Source organism: Brienomyrus brachyistius, chromosome 12 (assembly GCF_023856365.1).
Source record: "Brienomyrus brachyistius isolate T26 chromosome 12, BBRACH_0.4, whole genome shotgun sequence".
Classification (NCBI taxonomy): domain Eukaryota; kingdom Metazoa; phylum Chordata; class Actinopteri; order Osteoglossiformes; family Mormyridae; genus Brienomyrus; species Brienomyrus brachyistius.
In genome coordinates, this window is record NC_064544.1 from 16,951,611 (window position 1) to 16,968,316 (window position 16,706).

A 16,706-nucleotide genomic window follows, 5' to 3' on the forward strand; every position below is an offset into this window, starting at 1 on the left:
TTAATTATTGAACTGACTTGCCCCAACTTCCAGTTCAGCATCCTTGCTCGACTGCACAGAACCTCCTTGGTGTTTGCTAACACATACAAGATTGTTGCTAAATTTCAAGCAGCGATCCACTGCTGAACAGTTTTATTAAAAATATACCGTTTCATAATACAAAAAGAAAATCCAACACAGTGTGTCATCTTGCATCTAAACAAAGATCACCTCGATATTAACACAACTCATGTTTTGCATCAGACATTTACCATTCAGTCAGTCTAGTATTTCAATCAGACCCAATATTTAAACAGCACCCTCCTCCCTGCAGGTATCTACATGTTCTTGGGTTTGGAAATCACCCCATCAGGGTAACGCTTCTTAAAACGTGCCACGACGTCAGGGTCCAACAGGTGGATGCCGTCCAGCTGATTTCCGAGGGTCACCCTGGCAGAGGGCAGAAGGGTGGGCAAAGAGGCGTTTAAGCTGACATCAAAAGTCAAAAGTGTTCAGCTACACGCACAGACTAGATTGGCCTTGATTAATAAGCATCACCTTCAGAGGCCCCAAAAGCACACAAACAGTGGCAGACGCCTGGTAAGGATATCAGGTTTAAACAGCTTACCAGTTCGGCTGTACGTTGTGAGGCCGGCCGAAGAGCTCAATCTTCCTGGTGCCGGGGGAAAGGCGTTCTATCATTCCATAGATTTCATCAGGCTTGTGGCTGGTGGAGCGAACCTGGAGCCGGGTCAAAGGCAGCATCACTGCAGGAGGCCACACACACAGCTGGGCCACTTCAGATTCTTCTCATCATGAAATTTATATCAAAATAATACAGCAACTAATAAGAAAACGTGAAGAAAGATTCTGATAGGACAGAACCTTAAGGAAAACCTACAAGTAAAGAACAGTACAAAACAAGACTAATAAAGATAAGGAATATCAGACTAGAATAAATTAGTATTAAACAAATCAGGCTGCAAAAGGAGATTTTATGTAAAATCTGTGAATGTGAGCCCTGACCTCTGCGACAATGACATCACAGTCCAGGCCCCTGTTGAAACCTTGAGGATTCCCTTTCACGCCCACCTGGAGACAGAGACACCCTGTAAGAGAACCATACCACAGCATACACTACAAAGGGAACCTGATTCCGGCACACTGACTCACACAGAAACACATACCAGGCAGTGCTCCTTGCCATGGTTCAGCCAGTGACCAGTTCTCCCAGTACGGATTATTCTCTGCAGCTGGTTTGTTTTGACCCAAATGATTTCATCCACACGCTCGTACCTGGGAGGGGCGCATACGACACGGTGACCCCCAATCAAGAAGCGACACAGACTTCTAGAATGCGGAGCCAAATTACTTAGTTAAATATTTACTTAACAGGCAGCTTGTCAGTCATTATAAGAGAAGCATATTCTCAAAAATCTACCAAGCTACTTTACTGACAAATATCATCATAGAGATGAGACATTTACAGAGGCTCCTACCCCCAGAGGCTCAGGCACTCCCTCCCCAACTCCATAGCCCTGAGAGAGAGAGAGAGAGAAAGAGAGAGAGAGAACAAAAAAATGATTATTCAAAAACGATTGAAACCGTAATCATGTCCGGGTTGCATGGCAGCATATTTACAGATATAATGGAAACAAATGCACCTGGTTTAGTGAGACAGCAATTTTTTGTTCCATTTGCCAAGCTGTGAAGGCCTTAGCGCCTTAAATGCATGTTTAAGGCTGACAAACATGCATTTAAGGCACTGACAGGTGGTTGCTAAGTAACCAATGACATACCTGCCTGTCACCCATAGGAAAAGGAATCCGTCATCCTGGAGAATGGGGATGTTGAGCTTCCTCATCTCGTCATCAGTTAGCGTCCCATAAGGCAGCTCCATGTGAATGTCCCAGGGGGGGTCAGCCATCACGACAGCAAACTTCCCCAGGATGGACACATCCAGGTAGCGGATGTCACAACAAATCCACTAAAAGCAAACCAAAGAAAAGAAGTGCTGATTAGCCAATACACAGAGAACTTAATGTTCCGCAGCCAATCTGCAGTTTAAGAGCCTAATGCTTAACAGCCAATCCATGGCCTTAGAACTTACTGCTCCGCAGCCAATCTGCAGCCTTACAGCCTAATGCTTTGCAGCGAATCTGTAGCCTAAGAACCTAATGCTTCGTACCCATAGCCTTTGAACCTAGCTGCAGCACATTAATTTGCTGGCCGAAATTCTCACAGCAGGAATAAAAACTCTACTTATCTGTAGAGATACTGTATTGATATGTACTACAAACAACTTTTCTATATAGCAATGACAGTCGTTCCATAAAAAATGGACTGGGATGAAAATGAATTGCTCTTCACCTGCGAGGGGAACAGCTTGCCAACGTTGCTGTCCGGGTCCCCAGAGTGCAGTCCCAGCTCTGTGGCTCCTGCCTGAGGCCCCAGGGATCCAGCCTCTGCTTCCGGGGGACAGTCGATCTCATAATGCACGTACTTGCAGGTATCCATGTGGAAGCAGGTGTTGAGGAAGGAGCAGTCGCCCAGGCTCTCATCCGTGTGCTTGTTTATGATGCGCCTGCAGGGAGGCCAAATGGCATGAAGTTACCAGCTGATGACAAAACAGAAACTAAATAAAAGGACAATGCAAAACAACTAAGTGCTAGATCAGAGGAGACATGATCAAATATGGCACTGACATAGCAAGTATCAAAATTGATTCCAACCTAAAAAAATTAAATTAAATGACATCATATTACCTTTGTTCCAACTTCCTTACAATGTGGTTAGCGACCTAGTGACACCATATATAGTGACATCAAAGGGTCTAGGTGCATGTCCATAATAATTGTACTGAGTGCAATATTATAGCATCAGCCCACCGAAAGGGGTTACAGTGGTACAGACCGGAAGTGCAGCTTGGTGCAAGGCTGGGGGGCATCTCCTGAGCGGATACACTCCTCCTTGGTTCCGTGATCACAGAATTCCTGGACTTGGGCCCGCCCACGAGAACGGAACTTCTCCACGATAGACTGCTCCTTGGCTGAACTCGTGTTCAGGAGCTCCAGGATCTCTCGGCTCACCTAGAGGGAAACGGACATTGAGGGTTAAGCAACAGCTGTATTGAAAACGGTGACATAACTCGAAACTTTAACATGTATATTTAATGTAAATTATGGGCTCCTTGTTCTTCTTTGACCATCAGGGTGAGCTTTACTGCACCCCAAGCCCCAATGGCTCTCTCACACTCTTCCCTCCCTTCCTCTCCTCACCTTTTTACTCTGCTGTTCCTTGGTGGACTGCTGGTTCAGCAGACACTCAATTTCCATGTCCAAGTGGGATGTCGGACCCTTGGAAGACCTGCCCTTCTTATCTGTTCCACTGCCCCCTCCTGACTTCCAATCAGAGGTCCCTCCCAGTTGGGATGACAAGGCTATTGCCAGTGAGGAGGGGGTTGAGGGTGAGCTGGGGGACTGCATAGAGGAGCCAGAGCCTGGGGTTCGTTTGGGGTGGGGCTGCTCCTCCGCTTTCCTCTTGACACCTGTCCTTTGGGCTGGGGTGCCACCGCCAGTCATGGCCCAGATTTTGGTGTGGTCCACAGAGGTGACGAGTGTGGAGGAAGGCGCGGTTGAGGAGGAGGTCGAGGGAGCGAGAGATGGCTGCCGGACTTCAATCAGCTCCTGGGCGGAGAACTTAAGCAGAAGACTCTGGATGCAGCCATGAGAGGCTGGGGTATCAGCCTGGGTTGGGTCACAAAGACAAAACAGGCAGTTGCAGACAGAGACAGACAGGGGGCAGTGTACGGCTCAGTGGGCTAAATCTCTGCGCCTGTAATCAGATGATCACTGGTTGAGCCCCAGCCTTGGCAGAACAGTCTCATATCCACGGGCCCTTGAGCAAGGCCCTTAACCCCCAGCTCCAGGGGTGCTGCATGTTAGCGGACCCAACACTGTGGCCCCCAAGCTATGGAGAGCAAGATGGGGTAGGCAAAAAGAAGCATACTCACAGTACTAAGCTGGCTGGTGATGGTAAGCGAATCTGTTGGAAGCACAAGGCTCAGTTCAGATAGATAGCCCAAAAGTCTCCTCTCCAGTTCTGGGTCAGGGGGTCGTTCTGCCTGAGGGGGGCTCTGAAGAGCTGGCACTGGGCTGTCACTGCGTACTGACCCCCCCTCAGTTACCCCCACCTCTGAAAACAGACAGGCAAAGAAAAGAAAACTGGGTTCAAAACAGAATATACAGAATACTTACAGTAAATTTATGCTACAAGGGGAGAAAGAGACACTGAATCAACACTGAACTGAGATATGGTTTGCGTTACAATTATATTTACTTAAATACATTATTTCTCAATTGGGCCTCACTAAAATGAAATGAATGAAAATTCAAAATTAGAAACTCATTTTAATATCGTATATTTAATATAGTATGTGGTCAAGAAGTATGTCAGTGAGATTCAAACAGCAGAAGCTCAGTCATAAAGTAAAATAAATATACACCGTATCTTCTACTTATCCGTATATTATGTATGACTGTGCATGACTAGGGAGTTTGCCTTTCTGGATTTTGCTCACTGTTATTGTATACTTGGTTGTGACTGTCCCGTTGTTATGCTAATCTCCCTGTTTTGGATGGCAGGATGAGGGTGCCTTTGGTTCTCGTACTTTGATGTGTGTTTTGGGGTTGTTCGGGGAAGTAGGTGCAGTGGAAAGATTAGAGTCTCTTTTGTTTTTCCAGTGAATCAATTATTCTGCGTTATTTAGCCTTATGCCATACCCTGTCTGGAATGGGCTCCCCGCAAACCCGAGCACGGTAAGCGGCTGGGTGGATGGCTTCCGCACGTACCTATACCCAGCTGCGTGGTGTCTTTCCGCCTCCGCTGCAGCCTCTCCCGCAGCGAGTCCAGCTGCTTCTTGTGCGCTTGTATGTTGCTCCATGTATCCGACATGTCAATCGGCACAGTCTCTTTTACGGACCCGTTATGCTGCTGCTTTCTGCTAAAATCCGCGCTCACGTCGCCTCCTCACAATCACAACACAAGGTCCAACTACACAACTAACTATTTAAACGAGCTACGACTTTTGTTAAGTTGTTGCGTTTGTTGTTGCCGTGACGCCTTTTCACTGTGACCATAACAAAGACTGTAAGAAAGAAGATTTCATTCATATTACATTAAATGCAATCAGGGACTGTACTGTTAAGTACTCAAGCCCGGCATGTAGTCCTAAAAGGGCACGTTTCCTCTTCCGGATCACCGTAGTCCAAACCATAGAAATCCTTGAGCGATATTTCGAATTTATAAAAAAAAAATAGGTTAGTAATTACCCTCACCTATCTATATATAAGCGAATGCCTATGATTTTTCATAACATATATTTACAGATATAGATAGATATGCTGTACATAGCGACCATGCACTGGACAAGTGTTACAAAGACAAATAAACGATAATGTTTATTATACATTAATAAAGACATACACCACATACAATTTCTATACCCAAGGTATTGTTTTATTTGCAAATTCTATAGCAAAACATCCACTGAACTAATCACTCTTGCTTAAATCTGCAATATGTGACCCAGGTATATTTGGGAACCCGCACTCCACAGTGTATTCTGATCTTTTATTGGTTGTTATCTTTGAGCGTGCCGGTGAAGTCTGGCCAATGAGGTGCTGCAATGCTACGCCCTTCAGTGACGTTACGCAGGGAACGTGCATATTTACATACATCTGGGAGTATTTGGTAAACATGGCCGACGTAGAGAAGGAGTGTGATTCGGTTAATAAAGACGACTTGCAAGTTTTGAAGGTATCATGTGTTGATGGTGTGTTATTTATGCTGATGTAAAACAGTTGTGGGTAATGATGCACGTATACATTTTTTTCTAAATGCACATTACATGGAACTTGGTTCTTTGGTGTTCTTTTGCTGCTGGATTGGTTAATATAACGAGTTGACAGCTATGAAATGTTTACCTATACCAGGTTTTATATTGTTTTTGCGCTATGTACTTTTGCTGATACAACATCCTAGCACACTGCACTTGCAGTCTGTGACGTATCGGTCATGCGTCACTTAAAATTATTGTAATGATTATGTTTACAGTTTTAATAGGCGTTTCAATTTGTATCCAGCATTGATCTGGTATAATAACGGTTGTGCGTTTGTTTTCATAGGCTTTGTTCTCCGCGTTGTTAGGGACTTGATTGATTTCCAGAGGATATCACAAATTAATTTCTAACTAGCTAGAATCAAAAATTCTTTATAAAATTCAATTGTAAGTAGTTATAATTCCAGTTCTTGATATCGAAAATTCTGTTTTAGGTAGTGAGATCCAAAACGTTTTTTTCATTCGTATCAATGGGTGTTGGATTTTAACCTAGTTAAAATATCAGTTTCTGATATCAGGAATTCAGTTGTAACTCGCTGTAATTAAAATAGTATTGTAACTAGTTACAATTGAATTCCTGGCAAAATTTAATTTTACTTCACACACTTCGCTGGTTAGATGTGTATTTATTGATAGAATTTATTTTTTATTTCATTTTCTGTAGCAACTTGTGGATGAGCTCTATCAATTCCGGGACCATTATTTTGAGACACATAATGTAGAGGATGCTGGGAGGAAGCAAACTGATGTTAACCATGAAATGGAAAAGACTCTGAAGCTGCTGAAAGAGAAAGAAGGTTAGATATTTATGTTTTTGTGTGTGCAGTTTGTTTTGACTTGGCTGCCATTTTCTTCCTTAATCGAGTTACTCCATAATTTGATTTGGCGGTCTAGGCATCTTATTTTTCTTGTCTTATGTTCTATGAAATGGTTAAGGGTAACCAAATTAGATTTTTTTAAGAACCTGCATCCTTTATGTCTCCCTCCCCCAGGGCAGTACCAACATAATGCTCAGTACCTGCTCCTCCGTGGCCGGTGCCTGGGCGTGGTCTCCGGGTTCAGCGCAGCTGCGGAGGAGAGCCTCTCTCGAGCTGTGAAACTGGAGCCGGGCTTAGTGGAGGCCTGGAACACCTTAGGGGAGCAGTTCTGGAGGAAGGGGGACCTTGCTGCTGCCAAGACCTGTTTCACTGGGGCACTGCAGCAGGTCAGTCAGAGGGAGGGGAGACAGAATGGGGCACTGCAGCAGGTCAATCAGAGGGAGGGGAGACAGAATGGGACACTGCAGCAGGTCAATCTGAGGGAGGGGAGACGGAATGGGGCACTGCAGCGGGTCAGTCTGAGAGAGGGGAGACGGAATGGGGCACTGCAGCAGGTCAGTCAGAGAGGGGAGACGGAATGGGGCACTGCAGCGGGTCAGTCTGAGGGAGGGGAGACGGAATGGGGCACTGCAGCGGGTCAGTCTGAGGGAGGGGAGACGGAATGGGGCACTGCAGCGGGTCAGTCTGAGGGAGGGGAGACGGAATGGGGCACTGCAGCGGGTCAGTCTGAGGGAGGGGAGACGGAATGGGGCACTGCAGCAGGTCAGTCTGAGGGAGGGGAGACGGAATGGGACACTGCAGCAGGTCAGTCAGAGGGAGGGGAGACAGAATGGGGCACTGCAGCAGGTCAGTCTGAGGGAGGGGAGACGGAATGGGACACTGCAGCAGGTCAGTCTGAGGGAGGGGAGACGGTATGGGACACTGCAGCAGGTCAATCTGAGGGAGGGGAGACGGAATGGGGCACTGCAGCGGGTCAGTCTGAGGGAGGGGAGACGGAATGGGGCACTGCAGCGGGTCAATCTGAGAGAGGGGAGACGGAATGGGGCACTGCAGCGGGTCAGTCTGAGGGAGGGGAGACGGAATGGGGCACTGCAGCAGGTCAGTCTGAGGGAGGGGAGACGGAATGGGACACTGCAGCAGGTCAATCTGAGGGAGGGGAGACGGAATGGGGCACTGCAGCGGGTCAGTCTGAGGGAGGGGAGACGGAATGGGGCACTGCAGCGGGTCAGTCTGAGGGAGGGGAGACGGAATGGGGCACTGCAGCGGGTCAATCTGAGAGAGGGGAGACGGAATGGGGCACTGCAGCGGGTCAGTCTGAGGGAGGGGAGACGGAATGGGGCACTGCAGCGGGTCAGTCTGAGGGAGGGGAGACGGAATGGGGCACTGCAGCGGGTCAGTCTGAGGGAGGGGAGACGGAATGGGGCACTGCAGCGGGTCAGTCTGAGGGAGGGGAGACGGAATGGGGCACTGCAGCGGGTCAGTCTGAGGGAGGGGAGACGGAATGGGGCACTGCAGCGGGTCAGTCTGAAGGAGGGGAGACGGAATGGGGCACTGCAGCGGGTCAGTCTGAGGGAGGGGAGACGGAATGGGGCACTGCAGCGGGTCAGTCTGAAGGAGGGGAGACGGAATGGGGCACTGCAGCGGGTCAGTCTGAGGGAGGGGAGACGGAATGGGGCACTGCAGCGGGTCAGTCTGAGGGAGGGGAGACGGAATGGGGCACTGCAGCGGGTCAGTCTGAAGGAGGGGAGACGGAATGGGGCACTGCAGCGGGTCAGTCTGAGGGAGGGGAGACGGAATGGGGCACTGCAGCGGGTCAGTCTGAGGGAGGGGAGACGGAATGGGGCACTGCAGCGGGTCAGTCTGAGGGAGGGGAGACGGAATGGGGCACTGCAGCGGGTCAGTCTGAGGGAGGGGAGACGGAATGGGGCACTGCAGCGGGTCAGTCTGAGGGAGGGGAGACGGAATGGGGCACTGCAGTGGGTCAGTCTGAGGGAGGGGAGACGGAATGGGGCACTGCAGCGGGTCAGTCTGAGGGAGGGGAGACGGAATGGGGCACTGCAGCGGGTCAGTCTGAGGGAGGGGAGACGGAATGGGGCACTGCAGCGGGTCAGTCTGAAGGAGGGGAGACGGAATGGGGCACTGCAGCGGGTCAGTCTGAGGGAGGGGAGACGGAATGGGGCACTGCAGCGGGTCAGTCTGAGGGAGGGGAGACGGAATGGGGCACTGCAGCGGGTCAGTCTGAAGGAGGGGAGACGGAATGGGGCACTGCAGCGGGTCAGTCTGAGGGAGGGGAGACGGAATGGGGCACTGCAGCGGGTCAGTCTGAGGGAGGGGAGACGGAATGGGGCACTGCAGCGGGTCAGTCTGAGGGAGGGGAGACGGAATGGGGCACTGCAGCGGGTCAGTCTGAGGGAGGGGAGACGGAATGGGGCACTGCAGCGGGTCAGTCTGAGGGAGGGGAGACGGAATGGGGCATATACATTTTAATTATTTTTTTGCTATGCAAACTCCAGCCTGACACTTCCATGCTTCTCATTCACGAAGTCTTGCTTTATGTGTCTTTAAGGGCTTCTTGTAGTCCTTGTTGTCCTGGACTGTCCTAGCAGTACACTAGGACAAGCACTTCATGTTTCCCATTCTTTTTGAAGGTCACTTGAAGCCATCCTCCGATTTGAGGCACTGTTGGATGGGTTGACTCTCATCCCTGGCATTAAAAAGTTGCTTCTACCCTGTAAAATGCACATTTTTAAGAGACATATAGTTGTCTCTTAATTTTTTCCAGAGCTGTATATGTATAACTTGCCATGTAACCCTCCCTCCCCCCTAGTGTAAGAACAAGGTGTCCCTGCGCAGTCTGTCCATGGTGCTGAGGCAGTTACCAGCAGGGGATGCCGAGGAACAGGGGAAACGTGTGCTGGAGAGTGTGGACCTGGCCCGGCAGGCTGTGCAGCTGGACGTCACAGATGGGACATCCTGGTGTGAGTGCAGGGGGTGGGGTTGGAGGAGAATGGTGCAGTTCCTTTGTTTAATTAAGGAGGCCAGTACGAAATAAGTTTGAACTATTAGGCAGTGATTTGGAGTCAGAGTAAGGCCAAAAATCTAATATTGTTCCCATTTCCCTACCAGAGCACCGATGAGTTAGTCAGGGAGTGTTTTTGAAACACAGTTTGTGTCTTTGGTTGATTGCATTTGAGAGAGTTGGGGGAGGAGTAAATTAAGAACCATCCAAGTGAAACGGAATACAGACTGATGGAGCATATTAGTTGGATTTGGATTCCTGGAAGTGGAGCGGAGCAGGGGAGTGATCTGATCATAAATGCTTGTGCCCACAGACATCCTGGGGAATGCCTACGTCTCGCTCTTCTTCAGCAGCGGCCAGAACCCCCAGATGTCACAGCAAGCTCTTAGCGCTTACGCACAAGCTGTGAGTTCATGTACATAGCTAATACCCATGGGTTGATGCACAGTTCGTTTGCGCAGTCTGTCTGTGAGTACTGCTGTAATCCACACTGGAGTGAAAGAAACTATGTACTGTGTTCTGTCTTTCTGCAGGAGAGAGTGGACAGCACAGCATCCTGTAATCCCGACCTCCACTTCAACAGAGCCACGGTATAAGTGTAGTTTATCTTCAGCCTAATCTGCTTTGTGCTCTGAAGCAGTCAATTTAATTAGTATTCCAGGTTTTAAGGTGCCCAAACTGTGATTCTGTGTTAGTTTGGGGAGTGGGCAATCAGGTTCGAGTTTTTCTTACCGTTTTCTGGTGAGGTAATCTTTATTCCTGGCCTACAGGAATAATGCAGCACTGTCGACCTGACCTGCAATTCACAATAAAGTGCTACTCTTTCAGTAATGACTGAATGAATTGCATGTTTCAGCTCTTCCAGTATGAGGAGATGTTTAGCTCGGCACTGGCTGGTTACAGTCGGGCTGTGGCTCTGGACCCTGGGTGGGAGGATCCTTGTGAGAGAGAAAGGCAGCTGTTGGATTACTTGCATCGGCTCACTGCCCTCATTGACAACAAGGTATTTTGGGACATGGATATGTTGACACTTATCCTCTCTTTTCAGCTGCAAGTAAATGTTTCTATGTATTGGAATGATATCCACGTGGTTGGTTGGTCGGCCAATCAGGAAGTCCGATCCTTCTACTTCATTGAGTAATACTGAGGCTCCTTCAGTCTTCAAAGATCCGCATTCCCTTTAGACAGAAAATTCATTAAACATTTACTCAAAGATCCAAGTTCACACGAGTAAAGTTGTATATTGAAGTGTGGCAAGATGGACATCTATGAGATATTATTACTAGTAGACTCCATTGCGTGTGCTCTGAGTCATTATGCAGACTGAGATCCAATGTGTCTCTATCTTCCCAGGGGAAGGTCAAGGCACGGAAGTTGAAGACCATGCTAGGTTCCCTCTGTGTTTCTTCTTTAGGGCCCTGCTCTTCACCACAATACTGCTCGCCTTCAGGCAATGTGGGAATGCTGAAACCCTGGAGTCTCTCAACCCTTTCTCATGGACACAACTCTGGGGCTGCTGCCATTGGGAAGGTGGTGTTCAGCATTGCTTCTGAGGGGCGCATGGCCTTGTGAGTTTGCTAAACATATATTGAATACAATGAGTATCTCCACAAGGAGCTGTTCACCCCAGATCTCAGAAAAGCATGGTTAACATTTGTAGATAAGTCCTATACATATAGCTGCCACGGAACATGGTGCAATCCAAATATATATGTACAGATACCATTTTTCTCAGATCAAGTACGAGTGTGAGTACTTGCATTTATGTACTTGTCGATACCGATTACCCATATGAGCGATATTTAAACCATTGTAAATAACAATGACATAACTTGGCATAACCAGACCACTAAAGTTTGTTTGTTTGCGGTCTTTTTCTGCAGAATCTGTTCTAATGTGATAGGTATTAATATATTAAAGTCCAATACAACGTGGAAGATCAACAAGTTAATGAGTTAAGCACATTTGGTTGAAGTGGTTACTAGGTAAATCATGTGAGACTCATTAGACCCATAGGAAATGTTTATGATAAAATTGATAAATAATAATATATTACTTATTTAAAATGCATATTATTACATTATTGGCCTCTGGTATCTCTGTTAATTAGTAACTGTAAGTTACTAAATTTTGGAGTCACATTACCCTAACCTGACCAGGTTATACATATACATAATATATAATAGTATATGTGTATTTTAGTATGTGATTGTAGTAAATGTGAGGTTATTCAGGAACTTGCGTTGTAGCACGAATGCTGACCAGGATAAGCAGTTACAGGATGGGTGGACAGATGGATGGATGTCATAAGAACATCTATATGAAGTAGGTAATGAGAAGTCTTTGCTTTTCTTTCCCAGTACTTTCGGTATTGTGGACAGCGAGGAGACCTGCTGTGCGGTGATGGTCTACAATACTGCAGACAACTGGGGGGTCTTGATTGGAGACACTGTGGTCATCCCTGAGCCCCAGGTCAAACGTCATAGTGTTACACACAAAGACCAGGTTAGTCCCTCACACAATCACATGTTGACCACACGAAGAACAAACTTCGACTGTTCATTGAAAATAAAGGCAGTATACTAGTGGCCCTTGGGATCAATGTGTTCTTAAAAACCGTTCATGGGGGGTGCTCACTTTGTAGTGCAGATAGAATGTACTTTGAATTGCTGTATTTCTCTCCCAGACTTGATAAAAATACATCTGTATTTTGGACAGACCAGTCAACAATGTCTTTGGCTTTAGGAACCAGTTGCTTATCTGCTCAGCAGTATTTCTATACCCTTTCCTCCTGCAGTCATATGACTTTCGCAGCATACGTGTGCAATCTCCACTGTTCCTCATTGTCAATGGCAAGAGGCAAGCAGCAAGAAGTCAGATGGCGGCCTCCGTCAGCTACAAGCCCCAGAGTGAGTGAGGGGGTCTGTGGAGTGCAGTCTAAGCACAGTGTAAGCCGACAGTTTCCTTGAGTGAGACTGGGACCAACCAAAACTGGAGAACTGTGAATCTGGGGAGAAACTAGTGTAAATATTTGTCCTTTGCATCCACTATGTTTTAGTTTGTTGTCTCTTTATAAATATGTATTAAACCTTTTTTGTACCCTGTAATGATATAGTGTCACTTGAGGAACATAAAAAATGTTCATTAAAATGGAAAATGTAGATTTGCTGGGTACATTTCATGCATTTTCAGTTTATTTTGGTTTGGTTTATACCTAATTGGACAATGGAAGATCTTTTGTAAGTAGATCATATATAAACTATGAAGTGTGTGCACTAATTAACATTGAACATTTCCATTTGCATTTCCAGGTACTAAACTACCACATTTTCGCAATCATACAGGAACACAAAACGTAACAATGTTTAATCTTAGCAAAGTTAGTTGCTAAAATGTCTGGTACCACCTAGAATGAGAGAGCGGTTCTTGTCAAGACCTTATACAGCATAACATTTGACCAGAGTAGGTAATGCACTGGCCCAGTAACTAAATTCTGAAATATAAACATCACTGTGTTGAAAAAGCTTTTCCATTGTGTGGCCGAGTTATAGAGATGTGCACTTGTGTGTGTGATATTTCATCAGCACTAATAATGAACCTGCTATTTTGACATTGTCAGATTTGGAATGTTGAATGAATCAGTTGATCTTACTGTATTCGGTGTTCTTAATATTGACTGTGATCTCACTAAAGGAAGTCAGCTGGTATCACTGCTTCCTCACAAAGGCAAGACTCTGGCTATTTGCTGGGGAGTTAAAATGGAAGAAACTCCTGGTGCGATCAGGCTCCAGTATGGAGAAGATCTTGTTTCCCTCAGATCCTGTACCCAGCAAGGATGGACTATTGTAGGGGGAGTGATGGCCCTCCATAACTGGGGAAGCAGAAACAGCTCTGTGTTACACACAACACAGTGTCTTCAATTTGTAGGCGAGGAGTATGATTAACTCTTAATTTATCATTCCTAATTTCTCTTACATCTGAGCTCAAACTTTGCCTTGAATTTAAGATTTGCATAACATAATAATTTCACAAATTGCATCATGTAGCTTGATAATTGAATGTTAATTGAATAACTTTAATCTCCATCAGTCTTCCTCCCAACCTGTGTTGTCCCGTCTACGAGCTGGGGCAAATTCTGGGGGTGCAAAGCGTATCCCCTCTCTCTCCCCCACCACCATGTTTCGCAGACGAAGTGAGTCATACAGGCCCTGCAGCTTCTGATACTGCCTGTTCCTCTCCATCAACCGCTCTGAAACCTCACTGTACTTCCTTTTGTACTCATCCATTACCTTTGGGGCAGGAAAGTACATAGGGTTGTTTAGGGAAAAAAGACCGTTTTTAACTAATTGCCTGTTTACATAAGCTCAAGGTTGAAATTTATCGGCAAGTTGGTAAAGGAAACTGGTGGGGATGAGAACAGAGAAGGCATTGTACAGATACACATGGCACCTTTTTGAGTGAGGAGATCTCTCCTCTCATGGCATTGAGCTCCAACTCCCTACTCTGACTATGCTGGGCCAACAGCTTTTCTGCCTGCTTCACTTGGGTCTCAGCTCGGGACAGACTGTACTCTTGGAACAAGCGTTCCTGATGAACCTGGTATGCAGCAACGGCATTTCTCCCTTATATACATACATTCCGGAAACCTCTCTACACAACCTCACACCTTCAATATACGTACACAGAAATACCTGGTAGGTCCAGAAGGCAAGAGCACGGGCACTGATATCTAGCACAATCTCAGGCCTTAGCCCTGCCAACACCATGGCCTTGTACTCCTCGGATGGGGCTAGCTCCGTGCGCACAATATCCAGTTTGCCTGACAGTGCGGATGAGCAAGCAGGGCAGATCGCCGGTGAGTGGCTGAATTCCCCTGATCCGTGCTGGTCACAGAAGGCATGTGAACATGCCGTCACCCAAGCAAAGCCACTCAGTTTTGCTCGGCATTTGGGAAAGTTGCAGAGCAGAAAGTCTTCACATAAGGACATGACTGACAGAGAAAGAAAATACTACATGTGCAGTAACATTAGCTTATTACAGATATAAACATAATCACCCATAATGTTTTCAAATGAGTAATATTAAAGTGTCAGTTAAAAGCGTAGCTAGCTTGTAAAAATGAAGCTCATGAATGTAGTAGCCAGTTTTTGCAATCATTAACAGGTAAAAAAATATATCTAAAAGATATGTAGGCTTTGTCTGACAGACGTATGTGGATAATTTTTTATTTTAAAACCAAATTTACCTTTTCATATATATAAAATGCGTTTAAATTCAAGTAACCGTTAGCTTAAAGTCTACGAGACGCTACTCCAAACGTTGGAGGCAAATGAAGGCGGGTGGGATAGGGGAGTAGTTCGTGCGCTCCGATTGGTCGGCTTCGGGCACGTGATCCGGAGTTCTTCGTTCTTGTTCCCAAACCTCAAAGAATCGGTCTTATGGTGTGGCGGTGAAGTTCCTTTTTTGCAGGGCTGCCAACTCTCACGCATGTGTCGTGTCGTTTTCAAATCCTAAAGCCTATGTATAAAGTAATAAGACTGTTACATGCATTTAAGTGCGTGTGCAGTCTCGAATTGAACATCTCACTCCAGCCAGCCGACCAAAGTTGCCAACCCATGGCAGTCATTGTTTTAATACTAGACAAACAAGTGGTGATTGTGTTTTCTATACTTCCCATCGGTCACGTAGAATGTATTTTCACACTTTCACAAAATATCGTTCGATAAAACACCATATTAATAGTGTCCACAAACACTTCACTATGATGATATGGTGCGTATATGGTAGGCGGATTATGCTCGTTTGAATAGAGGGTGTTAAATACGTTCACGCGAATAACTGGCCGCGCTAAAAAAAAAAAAAAAAGCTGTCAGGATTGTCTTAATATAGCGAATCAATCTGGGGTTCCAATCACAAAATTATTAGCGGAAAAAAAATTCGAGAGACTCCCCGTTCTCAGAGAAAGAAATATTAAACATCTCTCCGGTCCATAGTTCTTAGTTATGTGACGCATAACCGGTAGGAAATCCCTAGCTCTGGTCCGTATTCATTTGGGTGGGATCACATGCTAATGTCTTCCCCTTCAGCAAATTTTGTCATCCATTTTTTGTTTTCAAGACTGCATGGCTTATAGTGAAAAACATATTTGAAATGTCAGAAATTTCTGAATATGGGGTCGCGTCCATAGCACCATGGTGTTTGAGTACTGCTGTTTTAAGGATAATCTTAATGCACTGTGGAGATTGTCCTGACAAACGATATAACAGCATGGCATGGGAGCTGCAGAACGCGGGCCTTAAGGCAGACAGACCATAGCAGACCATTACCCTCCATACCTGGCATTTATCTCTGTAGTTGTGGAAAGAGAGCTAGTAACATTATCAAGGACTCTACTCTCTCTTCCCATAATGTCATCTCCCTGCTACCATCTGGAAGACAGTACCAGAACACCCAGGTCACCACAAGTAAACAGTTCAAAGCATTGCTATAGTGAATCTCAATGCCAAGAACGCAAATACCGTACTTGTGGTCTTGGCAAGACCGGTCTTGGTTTTGGGATTGGTCTCGTTCGGTGAGGATGGAAACGATGTATCCTTGGTATTTGGGAAGGAGCAAGACCAACATCTGAGGATTTTTGCTATCCTTGTCTACTAGTGTTCTTAGTATTGGAACCAGTCTTTGGCAATGGTAGATGGCATAAAGCAGGTACACGAGAAGTACTACTTCACATGAGATGGTTGAGCTCAAGAAATGCAAACAGGGTTGAAAAGGTAAGGCAAAGTGCTTCTGCAGCTTACCAGACTAAGGTTCACATACGAAGCCAGTGACCTTATTTTATCCTAAATCAGTAGCAATTCTCTTTCTGCCTTTTCCATTGCTGCTCACTGTAGATGACAGTAAATTCGCTGTTAAGGGCAGTCAGCCAGGGAGCAGGTGGTTAGTCAAAGCCCTGGAGATGGGCTGAGGCTAGGTCTGAACTGGCAACCTTCTG

General features: G+C 46.3%; 3 protein-coding genes across 3 annotated transcripts; 1 reads left to right on the top strand and 2 right to left on the bottom strand.

Annotated features, from left to right (window-relative positions):
• Window positions 1-102: 102 nt before the first annotated feature.
• mettl3 (methyltransferase like 3) lies at window positions 103-5,247 on the bottom strand. Its single transcript, XM_048971693.1, has 11 exons — window positions 4,830-5,247; window positions 3,992-4,173; window positions 3,258-3,725; window positions 2,893-3,068; window positions 2,350-2,563; window positions 1,779-1,966; window positions 1,479-1,517; window positions 1,167-1,275; window positions 1,006-1,071; window positions 608-720; window positions 103-429 (listed from the first exon to the last, which is right to left on the bottom strand). Exons 1-11 carry the CDS (start codon window positions 4,930-4,932, stop codon window positions 318-320), a joined length of 1,770 nt encoding a protein of 589 aa, XP_048827650.1. The 5' UTR covers window positions 4,933-5,247; the 3' UTR covers window positions 103-317.
• A 449-nt stretch (window positions 5,248-5,696) lies between these two features.
• ttc5 (tetratricopeptide repeat domain 5) lies at window positions 5,697-13,220 on the top strand. The gene is made up of 10 exons (XM_048971698.1): window positions 5,697-5,796; window positions 6,543-6,675; window positions 6,871-7,082; window positions 9,524-9,674; window positions 10,029-10,120; window positions 10,249-10,305; window positions 10,572-10,718; window positions 11,069-11,283; window positions 12,076-12,220; window positions 12,513-13,220. The coding sequence occupies exons 1-10, from the start codon at window positions 5,737-5,739 to the stop codon at window positions 12,630-12,632; spliced, it is 1,332 nt and encodes a 443-aa protein (XP_048827655.1). The 5' UTR covers window positions 5,697-5,736; the 3' UTR covers window positions 12,633-13,220.
• Window positions 13,221-13,233: 13 nt separating this feature from the next.
• On the bottom strand, window positions 13,234-15,178 carry LOC125705259 (E3 ubiquitin-protein ligase CCNB1IP1). Its single transcript, XM_048971711.1, has 5 exons — window positions 14,961-15,178; window positions 14,407-14,705; window positions 14,165-14,311; window positions 13,818-14,004; window positions 13,234-13,586 (listed from the first exon to the last, which is right to left on the bottom strand). Exons 2-5 carry the CDS (start codon window positions 14,701-14,703, stop codon window positions 13,423-13,425), a joined length of 795 nt encoding a protein of 264 aa, XP_048827668.1. The 5' UTR covers window positions 14,704-14,705; window positions 14,961-15,178; the 3' UTR covers window positions 13,234-13,422.
• Between the last annotated feature and the right edge of the window lie 1,528 nt (window positions 15,179-16,706).

Coding starts and splice junctions, on each gene's coding strand:
- ttc5 (XM_048971698.1), top strand. CDS start 5,737: ATGGCCGACGTAGAGAAGGAGTGTGATTCGGTTAATAAAGACGACTTG. Junction 5,797..6,542: donor ACGACTTGCAAGTTTTGAAG/GTATCATGTGTT, acceptor CATTTTCTGTAG/CAACTTGTGGATGAGCTCTA. Junction 12,221..12,512: donor GTGTTACACACAAAGACCAG/GTTAGTCCCTCA, acceptor TTCCTCCTGCAG/TCATATGACTTTCGCAGCAT.
- mettl3 (XM_048971693.1), bottom strand. CDS start 4,932: ATGTCGGATACATGGAGCAACATACAAGCGCACAAGAAGCAGCTGGAC. Junction 3,726..3,991: donor TCACCAGCCAGCTTAGTACT/GTGAGTATGCTT, acceptor GACCCAACCCAG/GCTGATACCCCAGCCTCTCA. Junction 430..607: donor CACAACGTACAGCCGAACTG/GTAAGCTGTTTA, acceptor GCCCTCTGCCAG/GGTGACCCTCGGAAATCAGC.
- LOC125705259 (XM_048971711.1), bottom strand. CDS start 14,703: ATGTCCTTATGTGAAGACTTTCTGCTCTGCAACTTTCCCAAATGCCGA. Junction 14,312..14,406: donor TTGCCTTCTGGACCTACCAG/GTATTTCTGTGT, acceptor GCTGCATACCAG/GTTCATCAGGAACGCTTGTT. Junction 13,587..13,817: donor TCGTAGACGGGACAACACAG/GTTGGGAGGAAG, acceptor CTGCTTCCCCAG/TTATGGAGGGCCATCACTCC.